Source organism: Tiliqua scincoides, chromosome 3, assembly GCF_035046505.1.
Source record: "Tiliqua scincoides isolate rTilSci1 chromosome 3, rTilSci1.hap2, whole genome shotgun sequence".
In the NCBI taxonomy this organism is placed as follows: domain Eukaryota; kingdom Metazoa; phylum Chordata; class Lepidosauria; order Squamata; family Scincidae; genus Tiliqua; species Tiliqua scincoides.
Window position 1 is genome coordinate 191,841,904 of NC_089823.1, and position 23,575 is coordinate 191,865,478.

Sequence of the window (23,575 nt, forward strand, 5' to 3'; positions counted from 1 at the left end):
CTAGGACTAGAGAAATTCTGAAGATCAACTTGAGTTGAGAAAAATCACAAATGGACTTTTTCTAATCATGGAAATAGCTGCAATGATCTTGCATATATCTCCACTTCACACATTAATTCACACACACACACACCATCTCTTTAAAAACATGCTAAACACTGAGAGGAAAAATGCCATGAAGAGGAATATTGCTTCACATTCCTCTGATTCAAAGTCTATTTAATGTAATTGAGCATCTCCCAAGAAAAGTGGCTTGTTCCATCTATAGATGTAGCTCAGTATTCAAATACAGTCAGTAAGTTCAATATGCCTGAGAATGCAGCAAGATAACTTTCTCATTAGGCCATCCTGGCTCACACTCTCACTGACTACTAAGCACAGTAGCAGGTGACTATTCTACAAGCCATTTCTGCCCAAGGATGCATATTCACAACAGCTGTGGGCTGGGCAGAAATGGGTTAACCGTACTTATTTTCTATAAAACAACTAAAAAGGCATACCTGAAAATCAGATCATACCATTATAACTAAACTTTTTGAGCAACTACTATACACTGAGTCACTGCAACAATTCAAAGAGCTGCTCCTAAATACCCTTGAGCTTGAGCTCCCCATAGCTGCACACTTCCTGAAGATTTCCATCAGTTCTGTTACAGATAGCATGAAGGTCAGTGGGCATAGGACACCTCACTGCCATAGTCTCACTCACAAGGATCATCAAGCTCTCCTGTGTTATGCTTAATAGTAGTTGCAAGAGGCAAGGGTTTTGTCAGCTTTCAGTACCCAGGAGGACAAGAGGTTCCTATCAAAGCTACAGCTGGTGACAGGCCAAGTCAGAAAGTACAGCAACCAAGATCTAGCCACTCAGCCATGCATGAATGAAGGAACACTTTGAGCCTTGGAAGTGCTATCCTCTCCTCCCACTTCAACTCAAAGCACTGGAACATCACTCTCATTTACTCACACACCTAATGTTAAAGCAACAGAAAAAATGTATTAGGACTCCTAAAATTTGGTCACACCTGGCAGAGGCAAGGGAGGAGATTCCCCACTGGGGCCAGAAGACGGAACTATTTGAGAATTCACTCTTTGTGGCAACTGCACAGAGAAGGACTGCACAAAGAAGGCTGGTGGGCTGGCTGGTAGCACACTGTGCAGTCAAGAATTGGCTTACTTCAGTGTCATGTTTATTTCCCTCCCTTTTTTACATGTACATGTACCTAATGGGATCTTGGGATCATGGGGTCTTGGGATCAAGAGGAGAAAGTCATCACAGTAATATTCATCTTTCTTCATGGCAAATACAAGGCCATTACCAAAGGTTGTGCACCCCTGAAGACAAGAATGTCCTTGTTAGGCCTCTCCAAGATTCAAAAAGCCAAACCTTACCAAACTAGATGGTTAGTGCCATCATCTTTGGAATTTCTGTCAACAAGGCCCTTCTCCTAGATCAGGCCCAATGTATGGATCTCTCAGACAGGAGATCTTTAAAAAGCTGCATGTCTTTATAATTGCAGATGGGGGGATGTGCCCTCCAAAGGCATCTGTCCCTGCCTTTCACCTCTGTCCAATCCAGAGGATTCTACTCTTTTTCTGTCTCTGACTTGCAGTTCTGTGTGCTTGCTGGTGACTAAAACCAACACTAGCACACATACTGTGAAGACATATATGTAGGTTAGGGGCAGGTACTGCAAGTCAGTTGGAAGGACTCCCAGGTTGAACCAGACACTGTTACCATAGGAATGTGACTGCTTTGGGGCTATGCAGGAATGAATGGCTATTGCTGAAGTACATATGGGAGAACAAAGAACCACTTGAGCTGTCCTTTGCCTGGTGCTGGACTGTGGAAAACACATACTCTACCAGTGCTGCATCAGGGCAGAGACCCCTTGAATCAATATCCAGTGTGCAGCTTGCAAAAGATTAATAATAATAATAATAATAATAATAATAATAATAATAATAAAGGTATTTATATACCGCCTTTCTTGGTCTTTATTCAAGACTTTATTCAAGGCGGTTTACATAGGCAGGCTTATTAAATCCCCGTAGGGATTTTTACAATTTTGAAAGAATGTTCTATCTTACAAGAACCACAACATTCAGATTTTACTTTCTTGATTTGGTTTTACATTCTGGCCTCCATCCTCCCTCGCTCAGAGCAGATGGAATAACTCGGCTCAGCTTGTCAGCTGCTTCAAGGTTGCACGGTGCCAGAGCCTCGAACTGGCGACCTTCGGATGTTATCTTCAGGCAAATGGAGGCTCTACCCTCTAGACCAGACCTCCTGCCCAGATGCTATATTAAAAGATGCTATATTATTTATAGCCAATCTGTTCCAGACACATTTCAATCACAGGAGGAAACCTTTTTGATCATCTTGCTACAAGTGGGTCCAGCTTACCTACAGTAAGGCCCTAAAGAACTGTAAAGAGTCAGGAGAGAAAGAGAGAGAATAAAAGCAAACAAGGGCCATGACCATAAAGCAGACTTTATTGGAGGTGCCAAGGGCCACAACAATCAAAGCCTTCCCAGAGAGCACAGGGTTCTGTGTGCGCGCTACTAGACAACGGCTCAGCTAACACTTCCCCTGCCACTATCACCTCTAATTCATTACTGCAACCCTTTTGGGTATACAGGCCATCACCCCACATTCCACTCTGCTCACAACATTGCCTGGTAGGCACCCTCCTATTCAGAGGAATACAGCTTTAGGGCAAGGGAGATGCTTGTTAGGTGGTAGGCGAGGAAAGAGCAAGGCCAAGCTGCTTGCCATGTAGTTTCCCTTGGCGGGAAGAATGATGGGCTGTGCAAAATGCAGCAGCAGGCAAGAGGCGGCATCAGTATTCCAAAGGCTTGCTTGTCATCCAGGTCTGGCACCAGTCACTCCAAGGGGAGAAGTCACATTTCACTTCCCAGCCAACCGCTCTTCCTTCCGCTTAGTAAGGATGTATTTGAAGAACTCATACACAGACCAGGCAATGGCTGTGGAGGGCATCTGGTAAATAACACGGGCCTGCACCCCACGGAAATAGGCAGTCAGCCCACCCACACGGTACACCGTCCTGAAGGCGTGAGCCATGCCTGTAATGTGCCCACTGATGTTGGTATTCAGTGCCAGGGCTTCCTGGGTATTCAGCAGTGTTTTGCAAACGTCCAAGGGGGTGGTGGCAGCAGCAGCAATGGCACCTGCACAGGCACCAGCCACCATATGGGAGCCAGGGTTGTACTGTCTATGGGGGTTGAGGTGTTCCTGAAGAGATTCATATGCCATGAAATGGATGGCCTGGAAGGGGATGTTCATGGTCAGCTGAGTGGTGTAGCTTCGGTAGAAAGCGCCTGCCCCTTCATTGCACCACACAGCACGCACACAGTCCGTCACTCGTTGGTATGGAGAGTTGTACATTTGCATCCGCTGTTTTACCACTGGGGATAGATGACAACAGCAGTCCAGCCATGGAAAGGAGGAGGGGGAGAAAACAGAAGAGAAGCAAGTGAGCACAGGGTTCTGAATATTGTGCATGCCACATAATTTCTCAAATAAACTTTGTTACTAATTCATAAAGATCTTAGCATGCCCATGTGTATCTATCAACACAGTAAATGCTACAGAGCTTTAGCTAAAAAGACAACCACCAACACAGCCACTTCTGGAGCAAGGATAGGTTCCGTCTTCTTAGGAGAAACTAGTATTGTGGGATACTGAGTAAAACTGATCTCAACTAAAACGTGCTCTGTAAGATGTTGCAGCCTAAATGCAGGGACATGAACACAGGAAATCATAGGACAGCCAAGTGCTAATGTTGTTTTCATGACACTTATAGCAGCACTCTGGGCAGCGGCAGCAACAGAAAGCCCTTCTTTACTCCAGGCCAGAACTTTCCCACCCTACCTCACAATTCAAGCAACCTTCAAAGTAGATGTTGCTCTTTGCCTGTACAACCAATGTGAGAGCACCCCCTGGTGACAAGAAAGGAGCAAAAAGTCACAGACAAGTTGCAACAGAGCTGGGAAGAAGCAATACCTTCTGCTGGGTTCATGGCTGCATCATGAAGCAATGTTGCCACACAGCCTGCTGTGCCTGCAAGACAAGAACTGTTACACGTGAGGGAATGTGAAGAGGAGACCTGTCAAGGTCCTAAGGAGCCCCAGAATGTATCGCCAGGGGACTGTGGCCAAGATCTAGGGATGGATGGACTGACAGACACACGCGCACATGCTCTCTTTCTCAGGAGTAGAAGTCAGCACCCGTTTTCTGAGATGTGGCCTTGGAGCTTACAGCTAATAGGGAACAGCAGAAGCAATGGTGGCACTGGTGCTGTCAGTGTTTCCCCGACTTAGTACATACTGGAGGAAGAGAGAAACTAGATGCCCAACTAGACATTGAAGCCTTTCAGTGTCCCAAATTCCCAGAGCAGAGCACAGCCATGGCTGTCCAGCAGCTATTTAAAACTCCACCATCCTGCTAACACATCCAACAAGGTTCAGAACCTGGTGAGCTGGGTTCAAAAATCCAGGGGCTCCAAGTTAAATGACTCTTCTTAGTCTGGAACAGACAGTGTGAGAGGTGAAGGAGCAGCATTAGGGGCATGCTACTGTGCAGAAGGAGATGTAAACAGACCAACTAGGTGTTTAGAGCATGTTACAAAAAACTTGAAGCTCTCCCCACAAAAATCAAGTTGCTAGAAGAAGGAGATCCTTTGAGGACAAATACAAACCCACACATCTCTCAGACAACTGCTTTAGAGGAACAGCACTAGATAAAAACTAAGCATAAACAGAACAGAAACACCTCCCTCCTTCCCTCTGTCACATTTCCATCAGCCATCCACCGAAAGGAAGACATTATCTGACTGCCCCCCCCTCCTATGAAAACCTCAGCCCTTGGCTGCCTGACCCATCTTAGCACCTCCTCCACAGACAGCTTTGTGAAGACAATGGGAGACCCTGTACACCACCGATCATGCTTAGATGCTGCTTTGAATTAAGCAGAACACAACATGACTAAAGAGGGCCACTGGTGACTAGGGGTCAGAAGGCAGCACTGCCAGAGCAGCAAGAAGGAACCTGGTCATCCAGTTCCCTGTCTGACTCTTAGCCCCTGTTGGCAACATTGGGGCCCCCAAGGTGGGGCAAGAATGCAGGAAGGGACAATACCGTTGGCCACGTGACTATTGCCCCCAGCATGGATAATGTCGGTAAGTGTCTTTTTCAACTTTTCGTAGCAGGCGAAATACAAGGCATGGGCAGGGCCAGCCCCTGTGGCTGTGACGTTCAATCCCCGCATGGGTCGCCAGATCCCTTCGGTCCGCACAATCCGCCACAGGGCCTCCAGCACATTCCGGTAGCGAGCAGCAGGTTCCGGTTGCAGGCTCTGCATCCTAGTCTGCCAGCGCAGGGAGGGGGAGCAGGTTAGATATGCCTGGGGACTTATCCGAGATAGTTCATCCCCTCCCAGCTCTCCCAACCTGCTGCTCTACTTATCTTCACAGACTTTCATGATCTGAGTCTCTGCAGGGCATCTACAGCACACGCTCTGCCTGCGTGCTTGTAAGTGACCTTCATGGATGTGCACAGGTCAGTGAACTTTTTCTGTAGGGCTCTGTGGCCTGCAGCCCCCATGGAATCCCTCCCACTTTAGACTGGAGCCAAAACCCTTCCGGAGCCAGGAAAACCACTTTGCCTGCAAAGACAAGGACCCTGACAGAGGACAAGGAACCGGCCCTACTGCTTCCTTTCAGAGTGGCGGCAATTCACCCAAGTTCACTGATATTTTGGCGCTGCCAGCAGGAAGAGCCAGCCAGCCACTTGTTGAACCCTCCCAACCACTTGCAACCCAGGATCCGCCTGTCATTCATGCCAAACACCTCCCCCTGCTGCCCAGTTCTGTCAAACCTCGTGGCTTCTCCGCTCCATCCGAGCCCTCCACCAATGTGGGCGAACAGCCCAATTCTATCCATGCTTTCCAGGGAGTAAGCCCCACTGAGTCCAATGGGACTTATTCCTGAGTAGACACGCACAGGAGTGGGCTCTAAATACAGATCAAAGCACAGCAGCACTGTTATGAACAGCATGCCTGGGATCTTCCTGACAGAGACTACAACCCTCTCCACACTTTCCTGGGAGTAAGCTCCATCGACTCTAATGAGACTTACTTCTGAGTAGACATGCATAGGAGGGAGCTCTAAGGCTGCCATCCTCTCCACACTTTCCTGTGAGTAAACCCATTGACTACAATGGCACTTACTTCTGAGTAGGCAGGCACAGGCGTCCCAGCCCCGGATCCCTGCACTTGGGCCCGTTGCTCGCCCCCTCCCAGCCCCTCCAGAGGCGCGAGAGCCGCCCCGGCCATCCTCACCTTGACGCAGTCCACCGGGTACATGAGGCTGTGCTCCAGCACCCCAGCCACAGCCCCTGCCAGCATGTGGGTGGAGGCGGCGGAGCCCCGCGGGAGGGCCTCGTAGTCCGGCTCCGGGCCGGTCTCGGTGTCCGTTCCAGCCCCACCCGCCGCCCCGCCGCCCCCCGAGGGCCACGCCCAGCCCGCCCCACCGTCCCCGCCGCCCAGCAGCAGAAGGAGCAGGCGGCCCGGCTCCGCCCCCCCGCGCTGCCCGGGCCCAGCCGCGCCGCCCGCCCCCAGCTCCATGGCGCCGCCGTCCAGTCCGCTCCGGGCCGCCCACTCGGTCCTGCGGCTCCCGCTCTGCCCGCCCCGCCCACGGGCGCTGCTCACTGGCCGCTGTCTATTTCGGCACGGCCCACAGTGATTTCCCATTGGAGGGTCGAGGCCCCGGCGGGCTCTCATTGGCCAACGGCTGTCCCGTCGCCAGCTCGCCGAAGGCCACTATTGGACAGCGCCTGTTTGACCTTTCTCTCGGTCCTCGTCCAATTGGCTGCCGTTCCCATTTCCGCGCCGAACGTCCGAAGTGGGGAGTAGACATTGGCTGCCAGGCCTGTCACTCAAAGTGACAGGCTGCTTAATACGGTCTGCGCAATTTTCTATGGCGCGCGTGCGGTTTGTTTGTGGATGCTGGTTGGCTTGTCTACGGTGGTGACGTCGCCGTGGAAAAGAAGGCTGCAGACCTCTCCACTCTTACCTAGGAGTAAGCCCCATTGACTACAGTGGAACTTACTTCTGAGTAGACATGCCTAGGACTGGGCTCTGAGGCTGCCATCCAATCCACACTTTCCTGGGAGTAAACCCATTGGCTCTAATGGGACTTACTTCTGAGTAGACATGCATAGGACTGGGCTCTCAGGCTGCCATCCCATCCACACTTTCCTGGGAGTAAACCCATTGACTCTAATGGAACTTACTTCTGAGTAGACATGCATAGGACTGGGCTCTAAGGTTGCCATCCTATCCACACTTTCTGGGAGTAAGCCCCATTGACTGCAATGGGACTTACTTCTGAGTACACAGGCATAGGATTGGGCTTCAATATATATACATATACATATACATATACATATACATATATATATATATATATATATATATATACACACACACACATGCATGCAGCGGAGGGGCAAGCAATGCAGCAGTCCAGTGTGGATGGGGAAATGCCATTAACAACAGGGCGCTTGGGCATCTTGGAGTAGTTCAGCCCATAGATCTGTGCGGTTCAATCAGTTCTCATTCTCCGCTAGGGTTAGGTTCCTGGAAACCAGTGAATTTGCAGATAATGAACCATTGATCCTATGGAATAAATGGGGTTAGGTACAAGGGATGCCCTGGTAGGGAAAGGGTACCATCAGAGGACTCTAGCAGATCCCCTCAGAAAGCCAGCAGAGTGAAGCAGGAAATGCCAAAGCAGCATTTGTAGCTAGGAGGATGCAAAGCATTAAGTTTCGCAAACGCCTCGGTATTGCTCCCACTGCCCGGAATGACTCCGAAGGGGAGGGGCCCTTTGCATGCCACAGTGTGGCTCCCTGCAAAACGTAGTGCTTTGCACCCCGTCTAGTTATGCCACTGATTAAGAAGAATCCAGCAGAGACCCTCAGGAGGCCAGCAGAGTATTTAGAAATTTCTCTGCAGTGTATTTCTCTGTAAAGAAATATTTTTTTACCCTAGTGTGTAATTAATCTGTGGAACTCCTTGCTGCTAGATCTTTTGATCCAGAGCTCTGAATGCTGGCAGGGAGTGCCCCAATATCTCTGAATGTTGCTGAGACCTTCCAGAGGCTGCAGGGACCTTCAGAACGGCACCTGCAAGCAGCGCGGACCCCTTTAAAATGACAGGTGGAAACTTCTGCTGGCCATTTTAAAAGGGTCCCTTTTAAAAGGGTCACGGGAGCCGGTCTGAAGGTCTCCGCAGCCTCCAGAACAGTGATTTTCAGCCTTTTCCACCTCATGGCACACTGACAAGGTGCTAAAGTTGTCAAGGCGTGCCATTGGGTTTTTCGACAATTGACAAGGCACAGTGCACTGCTGGTGGGGACTCACAGCCCAAGCCTATGCATGTCTACTCAGAAGTAAATTCCATTACAGTTAATGGGGCTTACTCCCAGGAAAGTGTGGATAGGACTGGGCTGTCACATACTCAAATAGCCCTAGTAATAAATCACCACCACAGCCCCCCCCCCAAAAAAAAAATTCCATGGCACACCTGAGGATCATTTGTGGCACACCAATGTCCCATGGCACACTGATTGAAAATCTCTGCTCCAGAAGGTCTTTGCATAGCAGATAACGAGGCGCGGATAAAGAGAGAAGGTAGCAATTCTGCCCCTCGCAGATAAGTTAATTCCCATATAAAGAGCACTTCTTTAAACCTCTAATTCAGGCTGCTGAACTGGGCGACACTGGAAATGAACTGGAAATGGGGAGGTGAAGGATCGCTCTGCGGGGAGGGCTCAGCCCTGTCCCTGAACTGGCCCAGCGGCGGAAACTGACGTGTCTACGATTTCTGAATGACTCCTGCGGGAAAGTATCGGATTCACTTCTGGGAATTGCAACATTCTCTTTGGACCCCCTCTTGATTGGCTGCCAGGGGTGGTGGGCGGAGCCAGGACTTCCGAATGCCCGATAGCAGTCACGTTGGTTTCTCTCCGACGTCAAGCCTGGGACTCCCTTCATTGGCTGCCGCGCCTGAGCCCGGTGGCCCTGGGGACGTGGCTGTGCGCGCCGCCGCGGAGCTGGAGAGGTACAGTCGGGGGTGGAACGCTCGGATTCTTGCTGCTGCCGGTGCCTTGGGGAGGAGGGTGCCCGGGCAGGGAATCGGTGGTGGCACTGCGGGAGAGTCGCTGCTGAGGGATCTGTACCCATCTCCAGCTGGAAGCGAACCTGTCCTTTTCCACAGGGATTTCCAATATTGCGGCAGGTTGGGAAAGATCCCGCAGCAGGAGTCACACGTGGCAACCCTCCTTTATCCCCGATTCGGTTAACTTGTGGTCTGTGTGCCCATGATGGGAGAGACTTAACAGTGCAAGCCTATGCGTGTTTACTTGGAAGGAAGTCCCACTGTGAGCAATGGGGCTTACTCCCGCACAGAATTGCAGCCTGATAGCCCAATCCTATCCCCACTTTCCTGGGCGTAAGCCCCATTGGCTAATGGGACTTACTTCTGAGTAGACATGCATAGGATTGGGCTGTAAGGCAGTGGTTCCCATAATCTTTTGACTGGTGGCTTCCTCGACCTACTGGACAATTGGCCATGAATTAGGGCTACAATTGTATAGGGTGGTGGGTTTTCCATGAGGATTCTGTGGTTCCCCAAGCTGGTTTTCATGGCTCCCCAGGGAATCTATACTCACTTGGTTGATTCACTTGTTTCTTTTTCTAGTGCCTGGAATCTTCTTGTGTTTGGGATCTTCTTGGAGGAAAAAGAGATGAAGCCTCACCGTAGAGGAAGCTGACCAAATTTGGGGAGTGGGGTGAGCACATGGCCAGGTGAGATTATGGGGACGTAAGAATCTCCTCCAAGTTATCCACAATATTTCCTTTTTGGTTTGATGAGCCTTTTCCAAGACTTTGGTGTGCTGTAAGCAAAGACAGGAAACAGTTGGAGGTCAAAGTCCCAAGTAGCTTGCTCTGTCCTCTCTGGAAAATACCTGCATTTCACTCCCCCCACATAATAATCAGGTTGTCTGCCTCCTCCCTTCACTTCATGGGGTTGTTAGTTCTTCAGATACTATGCCACTATCAAAGACGTAATGCTTGGTTAGCAGCTGGGAGACTCCAAAGGTAACATTAAGAACATAAGAACATAAGAACATAAGAGCAGCCCCACTGGATCAGGCCATAGGCCCATCTAGTCCAGCTTCCTGTATCTCACAGCGGGCCACCAAATGCCCCAGGGAGCACACCAGATAACAAGAGACCTCATCCTGGTGCTCTCCCCTACATCTGGCATTCTGACTTAACCCATTCCTAAAATCAGGAGGTTGCGCATACACATCATGGCTTGTACCCCATAATGGATTTTTCCTCCAGAAACTCGTCCAATCCCCTTTTAAAGGCGTCTAGGCTAGACGCCAGCACCACATCCTGTGGCAAGGAATTCCACAGACCGACCACACGCTGAGTAAAGAAATATTTTCTTTTGTCTGTCCTAACCCGCCCAACACTCAATTTTAGTGGATGTCCCCTGGTTCTGGTATTATGTGAGAGTGTAAAGAGCATCTCCCTATCCACTCTGTCCATCCCCTGCATAATTTTGTATGTCTCAATCATGTCCCCCCTCAAGCGTCTCTTTTCTAGGCTGAAGAGGCCCAAACGCCGTAGCCTTTCCTCATAAGGAAGGTGCCCCAGCCCCGTAATCATCTTAGTCACTCTCTTTTGCACCTTTTCCATTTCCACTATGTCTTTTTTGAGATGCGGCGACCAGAACTGGACACAATACTCCAGGTGTGGCCTTACCATAGATTTGTACAATGGCATTATAATACTAACCGTTTTGTTCTCAATACCCTTCCTAATGATCCCAAGCATAGAATTGGCCTTCTTCACTGCCGCTGCACATTGGGTCGACACTTTCATCGACCTGTCCACCACCACCCCAAGATCTCTCTCCTGATCTGTCACAGACAGCTCAGAACCCATCAGCCTATATCTAAAGTTTTGATTTTTTGCCCCAATGTGCATGACTTTACACTTACTGACATTGAAGCGCATCTGCCATTTTGCTGCCCATTCTGCCAGTCTGGAGAGATCCTTCTGGAGCTCCTCACAATCACTTCTGGTCTTTACCACTCGGAAAAGTTTGGTGTCATCTGCAAACTTAGCCACTTCACTGCTCAACCCTGTCTCCAGGTCATTTATGAAGAGGTTGAAAAGCACCGGTCCCAGGACAGATCCTTGGGGCACACCGCTTTCATTGAGCAGGGCACACCGCTTTCATTGAGCAGGGCAGAATCAACATTCATTGAGCAGGGCAGAATGATAGCATAAATGTTTCAGAGTGGGATATGACTATACATGCATAGGTTGTTATTCTTGATGGTTCCACAGATCATGTGTTCTCCTTCTTTGTATTCAAGTCTTAAGTGCATGGGGAGAACACATTCCCTAGAACTGTTTCTCAAACTGTGGGTCATGAGCCAATTTCAGATGGGTTCCCATTCATTTCAATATTTTATTTTTAATATATTAGACTTGATGCTCCCAGGGTATGTGACTGCATTTGGGGAACTGTTACAGACCTATACTTTGAACAAGCTACTATGTATATTCTTTTAACGACAGTAAGTGGGACTTACTCCTGGGTAAGTGTGGGTAGGATTGTAGCCTAGGATGGTTAAAAATTTTCCTTCTTGATGATGTCACTTCCAGTTATGACATCACTTCTGGTGGGTCCGGACAGATTCTCATTCTAAAAAGTGGGTCCCGGTGCTAAATGTGTGAGAACTACTACCCTAGAAGGTGACCCACCTTTATCAGATACTCACACAGGACTATGAAAGGGCACCCCTTGTTCATTTAGGACAGAGGTTAGAAAGGTTGCAGGGGGTGTGTAGACCTATAGGGGCACAGTCCTATGTGTGTCTGCTCAGAAGTAAGCACCATTATGTTCAGTGAAGCTTACTCCCAGGAAAGTGCATATAGCATAGTAGCCTAAGGGTGCAATCCTGACCAACTTTCCAGTCAGTGGGGCATGTGTGGCATCTTGCAGTTGGGGGCCAGTCACAGAGGCCTCCTCAAGGTAAGGCAATGTTTGTTCACTGACCTCAGAGTTGCATTACCCTTACCTTGGTGCTAGAAAGTTGGTTAGGATTGTACCCTAAGTGACTAATTCTAAGCTGCAGTAATACCACCTGACCTTGTTGGCTACTGTTCCTGGTTACACTCCTAAATGTGTGCTATGACTTGCCAGCCTTCTTATACAAAGTGTTCCTTGTGTTACAGATTGTGGATTGTGTTGATTTCTCTGTGAATGATGGAAATATCTGTCCTTGGGTTTCTATAACTGTTGTATTGGCAAGCAGCTATGGCAGCCTTAAAAAGCTTTTGCCAGAGATGAACAGCTCTTACCTGTCTTTCTCTTTCAGGCTCAGTTTTTCTTGCCTGTGTCCAGCATCTTGGCATTTCACAGTGCCTTCAGTGAGTCTTTGTCTCCGTCAGCGCCTCATTCTGCTATGCCTTTTGCTTGGAGTTTGTCTTCTGCTACTTGTGGCAGCTACAAATATATGGCATTTGAAAACTAGCTCTCGGGACAGGCGGTCTGAAAGGTAGGTAAGCATAGCCTTACATCCTGCTGTCTGGGTGTGGAAAACCATTTTAGACACATGTTGTGATAAACAGAAGTTTGGTATCCTTCAAAATGTATGAAAATTGAAAGACTAGTTAAAACTCAAATGCAAGAGTGCTGTGACAGAGATGGTCAGTCCCAACCTTTTGAGAAGGAAGTAAATAAGGGCGCAATCCTAACACCTTTTGTCAGTGCTGTCCAGCACTGGCATAGGGGTGCCAGTGGGACATGTGCTACATCCTGCAGTTGGGTATCACTCATGGAGGCCCCCTCAAAGTAAGGGAACGTTTGTTCCCTTACCTCAGAGCTTCGTTACCCTTATGTCAGTGCTAGATTGCACCCTAATGTGCTTTAAAACAAGACATCTGATTACAAAAATAACTTTGGAAGCTGGTGGCAAATAACTCATGCTTTTGCTGCTGACAAATCTAAAGTGGAGCAAAAGTTGAGGAGCTACAGAAAGAAGGAAGCAATTGCCCAGTACACAGATTCATTCAAACTCAAATGAAACACACCCTAGGGAGTATCTTCAGAGTGAGTAAGTACTGAGGGCCCAATCCTATCCACACTTACTTGAGAGTAAGTCCCATTTACTATAAAGGGACTTACTTTGGAGTAGACATGCAGAGAATTGGGCTCTGAGTACATTTTAAACAAAGTTTAGTGTAATTGGTGTATGCATAATGAAGAATTTGGTTTCTTGCAAAAGCAATGTGAAACTTTCCCCATAACATCAAAACCAGGGGACATCCACTAAAATTGACTGGTAGGAGAGTCAGAACAGACAAAAGGAAATATTTCTTTACCCAGCACAGCAGTTCTCAAACTGCAGGTCTGTGACCTATCACTGAGACACAAACCAATTTTTGTTTGGTCATAAAACTGACAAGGCAAATTAGGCTATGTGCATGCTATGGGAAAGGGGGAGATGAGTACCAGGGCGGCCCAATCACCATTATAGCCACAGAGGCTTGAGCGGCTGGTAAAGTGAAACTTTTTCTAGCTATGTCCAGATGCTAAAAAATTTGAGAACTACTGAACTAGCAAGTAATTAATCTGTGAAATGCCTTGCTGCTGGATCTTTTGATGGCCCAGATGCTTTTGAAAAGGGATTCAACAGATTTATGGAGAAAAAGTTCATCACAGGTTACAGGTTGTGATCCAGATTTTAGAGGTAGCCTGTCTTTGAATGCCAGATGCAAGGAAGTGGCAACAAGATACAGGTATCTTGTTGTCTTGTGTGCCCCCAGGGGGATCTGGTGGGCCACTATAAGATACCTGAAGCTAGACTAGATGGGCCCTTGGCCTGATCCAGCAAGGTTCTTCTTAAAGGGGAGAGTTAATTCCTTATTTAAAACCTAGGAAGAACAGAGTTTCTGTGTTACACACAGCTCTCTAACCACACCTTTTGTGCCTTGTTCTTCTGTAGCTAACATCGCATCAGAATATTAAGCAACCAGGCACAATAACATTGTGTAATGCAACTATAGCAATTGTCAGGAATATGCTTGAAGTGGGAGGGCACATGTCTTATTTGCCATTCTGCTGTGAGATGGATAATGAGCACTTGTTCCTCTTTGAAGCAGCCCCCTTTGTGGGAAGGAGACATCTGGACTAAGTTCAGGTGGCATTTTCTCACCAGTTGTGGCTGTGGCCTTTATAGGTGAGGGGGGACGGGATGTATGTGCCAAGGCTAACAGTAGATCAGTGCTATCACTGGTCTGCTGGCTAGGCAAAGACACACCTTTTGAAGTGGTGATTCTTTTATATTCATCAAGGGGAGAGCAACTGCTCTGTTCTTACTAGCATGGTATCTCTCCCAGTGGCTGTTGCTGGTATGTCTCTAGTATCATTTTGTTAGGGGTCCAAGGGAGTTTGAGCCCTGCAGTAAGTCCTTGCAGGGGGGAGGCAGCAATGCTGTTGCCAGGATCGTGTCACTGTGAAGGGGCGCAGGAGATTGGCTGGATTTGCTAGAACCTCCTGAGGCTGTGGGGAGCCTTGTACAACCATCCACAGGGCTCCCTGAAGCTTAAAATTGAAAGAGGAGTGATTGCGCTCCATCTCAGCAAAGCTGGAAGTGGAGCATGATCACTCTGCTTTTACTTTTTAAGCTTCAGGAAGCCCCATGGAGGGTCATGCAGGGCTCTCTGCACCCCCAGGAGGCTGCTGCAGGGACTGGTAAGTGCTTGCCAGTCCCTGCAGCCCCCTTAAGGGGTGTTGTGTCACAGCTCCTCCCCACTGGGTATCCTGCCCACTTAAGGCTGGTTAGTTTCCCTTTGTTAACTCACCAGGGCAGTAAGCACAGAGTCAGGTCCCAGTCCAATAAATGCAGATTGCCAAATCACAGTCCAAAGTCAATATGCCGGGTCACAATCCAAGGTCAAAGTCCAGGTAAGCCAGTTAGTCAATGCAAGGTGCCAAATCAGAGTCCAGAAATGATATGCCAGGACACAGTCCAAGGTCAGATGTTAGTCCTGTCCTTCACCATTCACTCCTCCTACAACCCACACCACGGTCCTCCAGGTGCTATTTATATGCTCCCAGGTTCACTTTAGTGGCTGCAGCTGTGCAGCACACCTCCCGCTACCACCTGGGCTTTAATCCTGCATTTACTTAGAGCAAGGGGCACTGTGGATACCACATCCTATCTCCTCAGTAATATCTTCCTGATGTCACTACAAGGGGGCAGAGGCCAGGGCCCTCAGGCTGGGGTGTTGCCACATCCTAGTTTGAGAATTGCTGTGTTGGGATAAAGATAATTTGGAGTAGTCTTCAGGAGAAGCCTCAGGCTGGGGGAGAACTGCCCCCCCCATGACTGCTAAGTAGCTGTAGAGCTGTGGGCTGGGTTCCCGTGAGTTTGACAGTCTGGGAAAAATGGGGGTAAAGGAAGGTAACCTCCACTAGGAATGCATCTCTGTATTAGTGATTTGTTAATAAATTCACCAAGCAGATTTTGCTGGCTGCACCCTTTCAGAATGATGCCACTTCTGCTGCTAAGAACATTGTGCTCCCTGAGTCTTCTCAGATTCATTGGGAAGTTTCCATGGAAGGCCAGCTCTACCTCCTTGTGGTGCTAAGGTTATGTCTTGGTTTTAATCTCTGCCTCCGAACCCATCATACTAAACCTCCCTCTTCCAACTTGCAGGTATCTGATACGGGCCCAAGCCTTAGAGCCAACAGACACAAAGAATCCAGCTCTCAATTATGGAGTGGTTGTTGACTGTGGGAGTAGTGGGTCCCGGGTCTTTGTGTATTTTTGGCCACCGCACAATGGGAATCCCCATGACCTGCTTGACATTCAACAGATGCGAGACCATAGCAGCATTCCTGTGGTCAAGAAGATCAAGCCAGGTTTGGATCTTTTCAACTGCCTTTTGTTATTGAGTTAGGGTTTTGGTCTGTAGGAACTAAGCAACTGGAAGCTCACTGGTTGCATTTTAGAGACTGATGTTCTTATGTGTCGGTGCTTAGGCATTTCTCCTTCATGGCACAGGGATCTCCTCCTTGGCTTCTACTCCAGACAAAGCTAATGAGTACATGATGCCACTGCTCAGTTTTGCTGCTGCCCATGTGCCCCAGGTCAAGCACAAGGAGACCCCCCTCTACATTTTGTGTACAGCAGGAATGAGACTGCTGCCTGAATGGTGAGTGATCTACACTTTTGCTGGCTGTGAATAGCACTGACCCACTAGGGGTCAGAGAAAGGCTTGCACCCTGGAGTAGGTGGGGAACAAGGACAAGAAGCGGGATTCTTGGATGAGTCCTACAATGAGACAGACACCACAGGACTGTAGCTCTTTCATTTCGGGGTGGTACAAGTCCTGGGCATTTTAGAGATACCATCCAATGCTCAGTGGGTTCCCCAGCATTGTTTCATGGGCTGATTTGATCTCTTTTTCACTTGCAGCCATTTTATCACAGAGCAGTGGTGTCCAAAGTTTCTTAGCAGGAGGGCCACATCATCTCTCTGACTTTGTGTTGGGGGTCCGGGGAAAAAAGAATTAATTTACGTTTAAAATTTGAATAAATTTACATGCGTTTACATAAATGAATATATTAAAGATGAACTTGTATGAGTGAATGAAGGTCTTGTGATAGCTCAAGGCCTATAAAAGGTCTTGCACAAAGCAAGGCTGGCCTTTCCTTTGCTGCTGCTACTGCATCATAGACGTGAAAAAACAAGCAGTGGAGGGAGCCCTCACCCCCCAGCTCACGCGAGAGATCAAAAATCACCCTCACGCTGAGAGCAGTTGCATCGGGCCAGTCTGGGCTCCAACAAATCTCTGGAGGGCCACAGACGTATTGCAGACTGGGGACTCCTTGAGGGCTGCATTGAGAGGCCTTGAGGGCCGCAAGTGGCCCCAGGGCTGGGGTTTGGGCACCCCTGTCACAGAGCAACAACAGCAGGGGAGTTATTTGGACTGTAACATAAAATAACACAACATCTGCTGGTTCCAGATTCCTGGTCCAAAAATAACCAGAGAGGATGGAATTCTTATGCTTGGTGGTGGTTTTTCAAAATGGGGTGAAATCTGCCATGCAGAGACTTTTATCAGCAGAGATGCTGTGAGGAGAGAAGGTGATACATTCCAATATAGAGAATGTGGAGGTGCTCATTGTTCACTTGTGGATCTTTGCAGGCAGCAGACTGCGATCCTGAAGGACCTGGTAAATGATGTGCCCTTGGAATTTGACTTCCTCTTCTCGGTGTCGCAGGCAGAAGTGATCTCGGGGAAGCAAGAAGGTGGGAGATGGAAGGCTTGTTCACTCTACCTTGGAAAGTTTGGTTAGGTTTAAGGAAGACAGTTAAGGCATGTTGTGAGACAGAACTGCACCGTCTTGGAGTTGGGGCATGAGTTCAACCAGTCCTTAGTGCAACATGTTGAAACCTGAGGGAGGAGATAGCTAGTGTACCTTCAACAGCTAGTTTATTGGCAACATCGCAGCCCGCAGCTGATGGTGCCTGCTTCCTCTCCTCAAATGTCACAAGGTACTGCCATTGCACCAAATGCAACCTAGACTCTAATAGATAGATATATCCTAATGCTACCACTGGCTATCTTTCCTTCTCAGGGGTCTATGCATGGATAGGCATCAACTTTGTCCTGGGGCGATTTGACCATGAAGAAGGTAAGCCTCGAAGAATGAGGCCTAGTAGGTTGATAATGGTTTTCTCTTTGGATTGTCTCTTTATTTTGTGTGTGTGTGTGGGGGGGGGGGGAATATTCTTTGCCATTTGTTCCATTCTCAGCGGGAATGGGGGGGATTGGGTTACTGTCCCACCTCCCCTGTGTTAGGGTTCTTTCCCATCCCCTGGTTTAACAGGAGTAGAGGTGAGTGGCAGAGACTTGAATTCTTTCGCCTCTCATGTTCCCAGGATCCACCCCAAATAGTAAGAGGAATTATGTTCTTCTGTAATCCTTTTTTGAGACACATTCTCTCTTCTGGATTGCAGAGAAAGATTCAGTGGTATCTGTGACTGTGGCAGGGCAGGAAGAGCCCCTGGTGCGCAAAAGGACAGTTGGGATCCTCGATATGGGAGGTGCCTCTCTGCAGATAGCATATGAAGTGTCCAGTTCCACGGCCTTCTCTTCCCCTCAGCAGGTGTGTATATCAGGGAAGACAGATAGGCTGTGGTCCAAAATGAGCCCTGTTTCTTGATGTCTTCCCCTCTGCCCTTGCCCCAATAGGAGGAAGCTGCCAAGAGCCTGCTTGCTGAATTCAACCTTGGCTGTGATGTGCAACACACAAAACATGTGTATCGGGTTTATGTCAACACTCACCTTGGCTTTGGGGGCAACTTTGCCCGGCGTCGCTATGAAGAACTGGTGCTGAATCAGACTGGCATTCGCAACAGGTACTGATCCCATCCTTGCTTCCTGCTGCCAGATTACAAAATATCTGTTCAAAGGCAATTCTGGAACAGCTCACAGTTCTCTTTTTATTTTTGGGTTCCTTCAGTCTGACAAGCCAGCCAAATGACAGACTTTTTAAAAAACTGTTCTTTTTAAACTGTTTAAAAAACTGTTTAAAAATCTTTCCACTCCTGTGACTAATCACATTTCTCATCTGTGATATGTTCGTGACAGTAGTGGAGATAAGAGATGGAGGATAGTAGTGGAGGTGGTGATGGAGGAGATGGCAGTAGTGGAGGTAGTGATGATGAAGGGTGGGGGTACACACTAGTGCATCCAGTACCCTCTCCCTCCCCAAGATGGATGGAATTTGGTTCTGCTTTGGTTACCAGCTCCGTTTAGGTTGAGCCTACTAGTTACAATAATCAGAGCATATCCCCCACCCCAAAAATTACAGCTATCAATCCTGCACATTTTTTCCAAAAGGATAATCCTGAACTGCCTGTTGTGCCGGGATTGCCGCGGTGACAAAATGGCTGCCACAGCATCCTCTGCGCAACAGGCCAGCTGCTGGCAGCTCCTCGGGGGAAGGGGACTTCCATCCCCTTTCTCCAGGTAAGGGACGTAGCCCCGCAATGGGGCCACTCGATTCTGCAGCAACTCTTGAGCTGGTGCAGAATCAAGAGCCTCACGGCCCTACATGAAGACTCTGGATGCAGCAGAGCAGAGCTCTGCTGGTCCTACCACCTTCCCACCCTGCTCCCTCCCCCAGCATACCTCCTCCCTGCCCTCTCCCCACCTCCTCCTGCCCTGGGACACCTTCTCTCCACTTCCCCTCCCAAGCCCCCACTGACCTCTTTGCCACCCAGCAGTCTGCGTAACCGTTGAGGAGCAGAACACAAGCCATCCACTGGCACTAGCCCAGCACTGGCTGGTGCTGAGCTACTTCCAGCACTGGGCTGGTATTGAGGGCCGCGAAAGTACTTTATGGCATGTTTGCAACACTCGCTGCTGGTGTAGCATTGGCTGTATGAGCTCAGGATTTGGTTCGGAGTCATTGGAGAGAAATGAAATTGCCAATATTATGAATGCATTGTGGAAAAATGCATATAGGCTCCAGCTGGCCAGCTTGCTAACAATAAAATGGAGATGTAAATGGTGGGCTGTTGTATTGCCCCTTCATTTAATGTGCAATGGAGGATCAGTTGATCATCTTCTCCCCACAGGATCTTGGCTGTATCAGTCCCTGCCAGACACTAATGTTCTGTGTCTTCAGCGCCCCATTTCTAGTGCTGCCTTGGGTTCAAGAGCAAACCAACTCAAAAGATGGTACCCTATTGCAGGCATGGGATACTGACCTCTGAATGGCTGGGCATGCATTCATTTTTGCTGTGTTTGGGCTTGATGGTGGCATGCGCTCACCACACTGACAGAGTGCGCTTGTAAGCACATGTGTTCTAACCACGGGAAGAAGAGAGTGAATTATTTTGTGTATGTTTGCAATAGGCAACTGGTAAGAGATGAGTTAATTATCTGAATGATGGGGGAAAGAGGTTGTCTGGAATGAGGCGTAAAGAAATGGGCTATATCTTCCATTGTGAATGCTTGGTCATTGCTGGAACTGGGGAATGTTTTAACGTTTTTTCTAGCTCCTGAGATCTGGGCTCTCATTGCAGATTACAGAGTGAGCAGATGGGGGTGAATCCTGAAGTGCCAATCTTAGACCCGTGTCTCCCTGTGGGACTAGAGGATATTGTGGAACAAAATGGCCAGACTTGGCATGTCAGGGGCAAAGGAGACTGGCAGACCTGCACGGAGCAACTTCATCCTCTGCTGGCTGGGGACAATGGTAGCCATGCCTCTCTGAGCAACACCTATCGGGCACCCATTGACTTTGCTAATAGTGAATTCTATGGATTTTCTGAATTCTACTACTGCACCGAGGATGTGCTGCGCTTGGGAGGACAGTATCATGCACCCACCTTCACGCGTGCTGCCCAGGTGGGTGTGACTGGCAGGGAAGGGAAACTGTGTGATTACCTTTGTCTAAGTATGTTTGGCAGCATGTGTGGCTTCTGTGCTAAGATCACAAACAGTCTCTTTGTCCCTTGCCTCCTCAGGACTATTGCAGCCTGAGGTGGTCAGTACTGACGCAGAGGTTCCGAGACCACCTATATTCAACACATGCAGACCTACACCGTGTCAAGTAAGAAGCTACTCTTCCTTTTTCTGGTAGAGGGATTTGGGATGAAGAACATGCTTTTGACCCAGGGCCAGCTGGCTCACCCGTGTGGCCAGCTGAAGCTGTTGCCTTAGGAAACCAATTGGTGGGCACCCAGCTCTGTCTGCCAACTTGCTTCTATTGTTCCTCCTTCTCGTCCTCCCACTCCCTGGATTATAAACAGAAGAGGGAGATGAGGCAAGTGCTGAGCTAGAACATTGAAGTGTGGGAGAAGCAGAGGCTGGCACATCACTGGGTGAGGGGGTTGCAGTTAGCATGCCACCTCAGGCAAAAGGAGGTCTTGGGCCAAGCCCTGCTCTGACCCTTTCCTACACTTCATAATGTGGGGCAAAAGTGTCAGGGCATCTGCTCAGCTGCTGAGCCTGATTTAGTCCTGGACTAAAGGTGCTGCATTGTGACGGAGCCCATCTACTTTGTATGCAGGTACCAATGCTTTAAGTCAGCTTGGATGCATCAAGTCCTGCATGAAGGATTCAATTTCCCCAAGGATTATTCCGGCCTGCGCACAGCCCAGTTGGTGTCTGACCACGAAGTTCAGTGGACACTGGGAGCCATTCTCTACAAGACTCGCTTCCTGCCACTCAGGTACTGTAAACGGCTTCCTACTCAACTCACTCTCACCTAAGCTGATGTTGGAGTCAGCCACAGACCTCCGCAGCCCTGCGCCCAGGACAAAGCTTTGCGACCGCACCCCCCCCCCCACTGACTGTCAGCACCCCCCTTTGGGCAGAAATCCACCCCCCCCCCAACTTACCAGAGGCTCACAGAGCCTCGTGCAACCTCCTCCCATGCCAGGGAAACCTCTGTGAGGTTCCCCAGCGCTATAAACTGTGCTTCCGGCAAACTGGAAGCACAATTTCCGCCCCCATCAGGAGCCTCAGAGAGGCTTCCGTGGGGCTGTATAGGCTGGCACTTGGGGCCCTAGAGGCTGGTGCTCAAGTTGGCCTTATGGCAGGCACACAACTGGTTGGAGTGCTTCTGGTTACTCCAGCACCAGACAATCCCAACAGAAGCTTCTGTTAAGAACTGAACCGCAGCACAGACTCTGGATAGAACTTTTCTCAGCCTAACCTACCTCACAGGGTTGTTGTGAAATGCAGGAATTCTATGTATACACATTCCTTTGAGTTTCTCAGAAATGAATCTGACAGACACATGTATGTAATGGGACCTAATTAGGATGGCCAACTTTTGCAGGGCTGAATTCTTTACTGTCAACAGCTGGTTATTTTGGCCAATTAAGCTTTTTAAAATCATTATTTAATTGTCATTCCAGTTAAATGCATCAGCTGCCAGACACTTGTTAAAGGTGCAAGTCTTGGCAGGGAGGAACAAAACACCTTGGAGCAGCAACCCTAGTGTTGATTTTTTTATCTTGTTTTTCAGGGATATTCGCCAGGAGAATGCGCGTTCACTTCACAGCTCTTGGCTCCGGCTCTCGTTTGTCTACAACCACTATCTCTTCTTTGCCTGCATTCTTGTGGTGATGCTAGCAATTGGACTCTACCTCCTACGTCTGCGTCATATCCATCGCCAGCAGCTGCGCTCAGCACAGCTGGATCTGCTATGGCTAGCAGAAGTAGTGCCACTGCCAAGATCAGAGCCAAGCTCCTGATGAAGGACGTTCTACCTCCTGGGGACTGTCCAGTGCTGTTTTATAGGCACTGGTTCTTAGCACACCAAAAGCTGTGATTTTGTGCATCACTCCAGAATTTCACAGGATTCCATCCTAGCCCTAGAGCCAAGGCTATGGCAACATCCATTAACCCAACACCAGCCCCACAACTGGGCCATTGTGCCCAGAGGCATCATCTAGTATCGAATAAGTATGCTGTAGGTGCTGTAAGAGGAAGCCTCACCTCCCTGCCAATAGGCAAAGGCTGATATCTGTTTGTGACCAAAGAAGCTTTACATAGGAAGGGAGGGAGAAGGACCTGGTGTGGCCAAGGGCTATCTTTAGGACTGAACCACTTCTTCTATGGGAGAAGTCTTCCTAGACTAGGAACAGATTCTCTCTGGTGCTTCAACTCCTCTTTTATAACCTTGGACATCTCTGTCCACTCAATGCCATGCTGATGTCAGTCATTGGAAGACTGAGAAGAGTCATGCATTCAGAATTCCATGGGGGCAAGAAATCTCGTTTTCAGAAAATGGTCAGTCATCTGCTGCTATGTTCTGCCTTGCTCCTCCACCAGTATGGGACCACATACTTGTGGTGTGGGTCTCCAATTGAATATCACACCTACCATTATGTCTCGCTGCTGTCAAGAAGAAAGTCCTTTTTCTAGGGTTAATTCCCATCCTAGATGGTATGTAAGACCACTAGAAAGACTTTGAAATACAGAATGCTTAAATGAATTCTGCTGGTTCTAATGATGACATCTAGCCCTTTGAAACTGAAACAGCTGCAGGTTAACTGTATAGTGTATTCAATACTTGAACTCCAGTGGTCCTAGTTACTGTAGCAATAAACTACGTTGAATTGTACAACTGGAGCTCCATTATACCAGATGTGCTTGAACCCTGTTGCCTACTACTGGTTCCTCCTACCTCCTACCTAGAAGAGCCCTAATTCCATCTTGGATTTTGGTGCATGGGCCTCTTTTTAAGGAAAAGAGCTTTCTCTATAACATTAACCAGTGCATGGAACAGGACAGGCTTATAAAGGGCCTGCCTCCTTCTAGTGCAGTACCTTCATATGAGAGGCAACAGTGCTCTAATTGCTTAAGCAAATTTAGATGGTTTGGATGAGGTACATTAAGGAGTGAAAAGGGTATTATCCTTGATTTTCTTC

At 48.6% G+C, this 23,575-nt stretch overlaps 2 protein-coding genes across 3 annotated transcripts; one reads left to right on the top strand and one right to left on the bottom strand.

The window, feature by feature from the left end:
• Nucleotides 1-2,474: 2,474 nt before the first annotated feature.
• On the bottom strand, nt 2,475-6,657 carry SLC25A28 (solute carrier family 25 member 28). 2 transcript variants are annotated; one of them, XM_066622345.1, is made up of 4 exons: nt 6,358-6,657; nt 5,157-5,385; nt 4,024-4,080; nt 2,475-3,425 (listed from the first exon to the last, which is right to left on the bottom strand). In XM_066622345.1, exons 1-4 carry the CDS (start codon nt 6,640-6,642, stop codon nt 2,908-2,910), a joined length of 1,089 nt encoding a protein of 362 aa, XP_066478442.1. In that variant the 5' UTR covers nt 6,643-6,657; the 3' UTR covers nt 2,475-2,907. The 2 variants fall into 2 exon arrangements, with proteins under 2 accessions (XP_066478442.1, XP_066478443.1); XM_066622346.1 differs by lacking the exon at nt 5,157-5,385 and having other exon boundaries at nt 6,358-6,598.
• Nucleotides 6,658-9,807: 3,150 nt separating this feature from the next.
• ENTPD7 (ectonucleoside triphosphate diphosphohydrolase 7) lies at nt 9,808-23,230 on the top strand. Its single transcript, XM_066620643.1, has 12 exons — nt 9,808-9,887; nt 12,485-12,664; nt 15,830-16,035; nt 16,178-16,328; nt 17,325-17,428; nt 17,758-17,814; nt 18,140-18,288; nt 18,375-18,541; nt 20,216-20,540; nt 20,660-20,745; nt 21,205-21,366; nt 22,168-23,230. The coding sequence occupies exons 1-12, from the start codon at nt 9,880-9,882 to the stop codon at nt 22,394-22,396; spliced, it is 1,824 nt and encodes a 607-aa protein (XP_066476740.1). The 5' UTR covers nt 9,808-9,879; the 3' UTR covers nt 22,397-23,230.
• The last annotated feature ends 345 nt before the right edge of the window (nt 23,231-23,575 follow it).

What these genes read in the sequence shown, in the direction of transcription:
- SLC25A28 (XM_066622345.1), bottom strand. Translation starts at nt 6,642, where the DNA reads ATGGAGCTGGGGGCGGGCGGCGCGGCTGGGCCCGGGCAGCGCGGGGGG. An exon ending in ACCCGGTGGACTGCGTCAAG is followed by an intron (nt 5,386 to 6,357) that starts GTGAGGATGGCC and finishes CTGCGCTGGCAG; the next exon opens with ACTAGGATGCAGAGCCTGCA. An exon ending in CAATAGTCACGTGGCCAACG is followed by an intron (nt 4,081 to 5,156) that starts GTATTGTCCCTT and finishes CTTGTCTTGCAG; the next exon opens with GCACAGCAGGCTGTGTGGCA.
- ENTPD7 (XM_066620643.1), top strand. An exon ending in CCTTCTCTTCCCCTCAGCAG is followed by an intron (nt 18,289 to 18,374) that starts GTGTGTATATCA and finishes TTGCCCCAATAG; the next exon opens with GAGGAAGCTGCCAAGAGCCT. An exon ending in ACTCGCTTCCTGCCACTCAG is followed by an intron (nt 21,367 to 22,167) that starts GTACTGTAAACG and finishes CTTGTTTTTCAG; the next exon opens with GGATATTCGCCAGGAGAATG.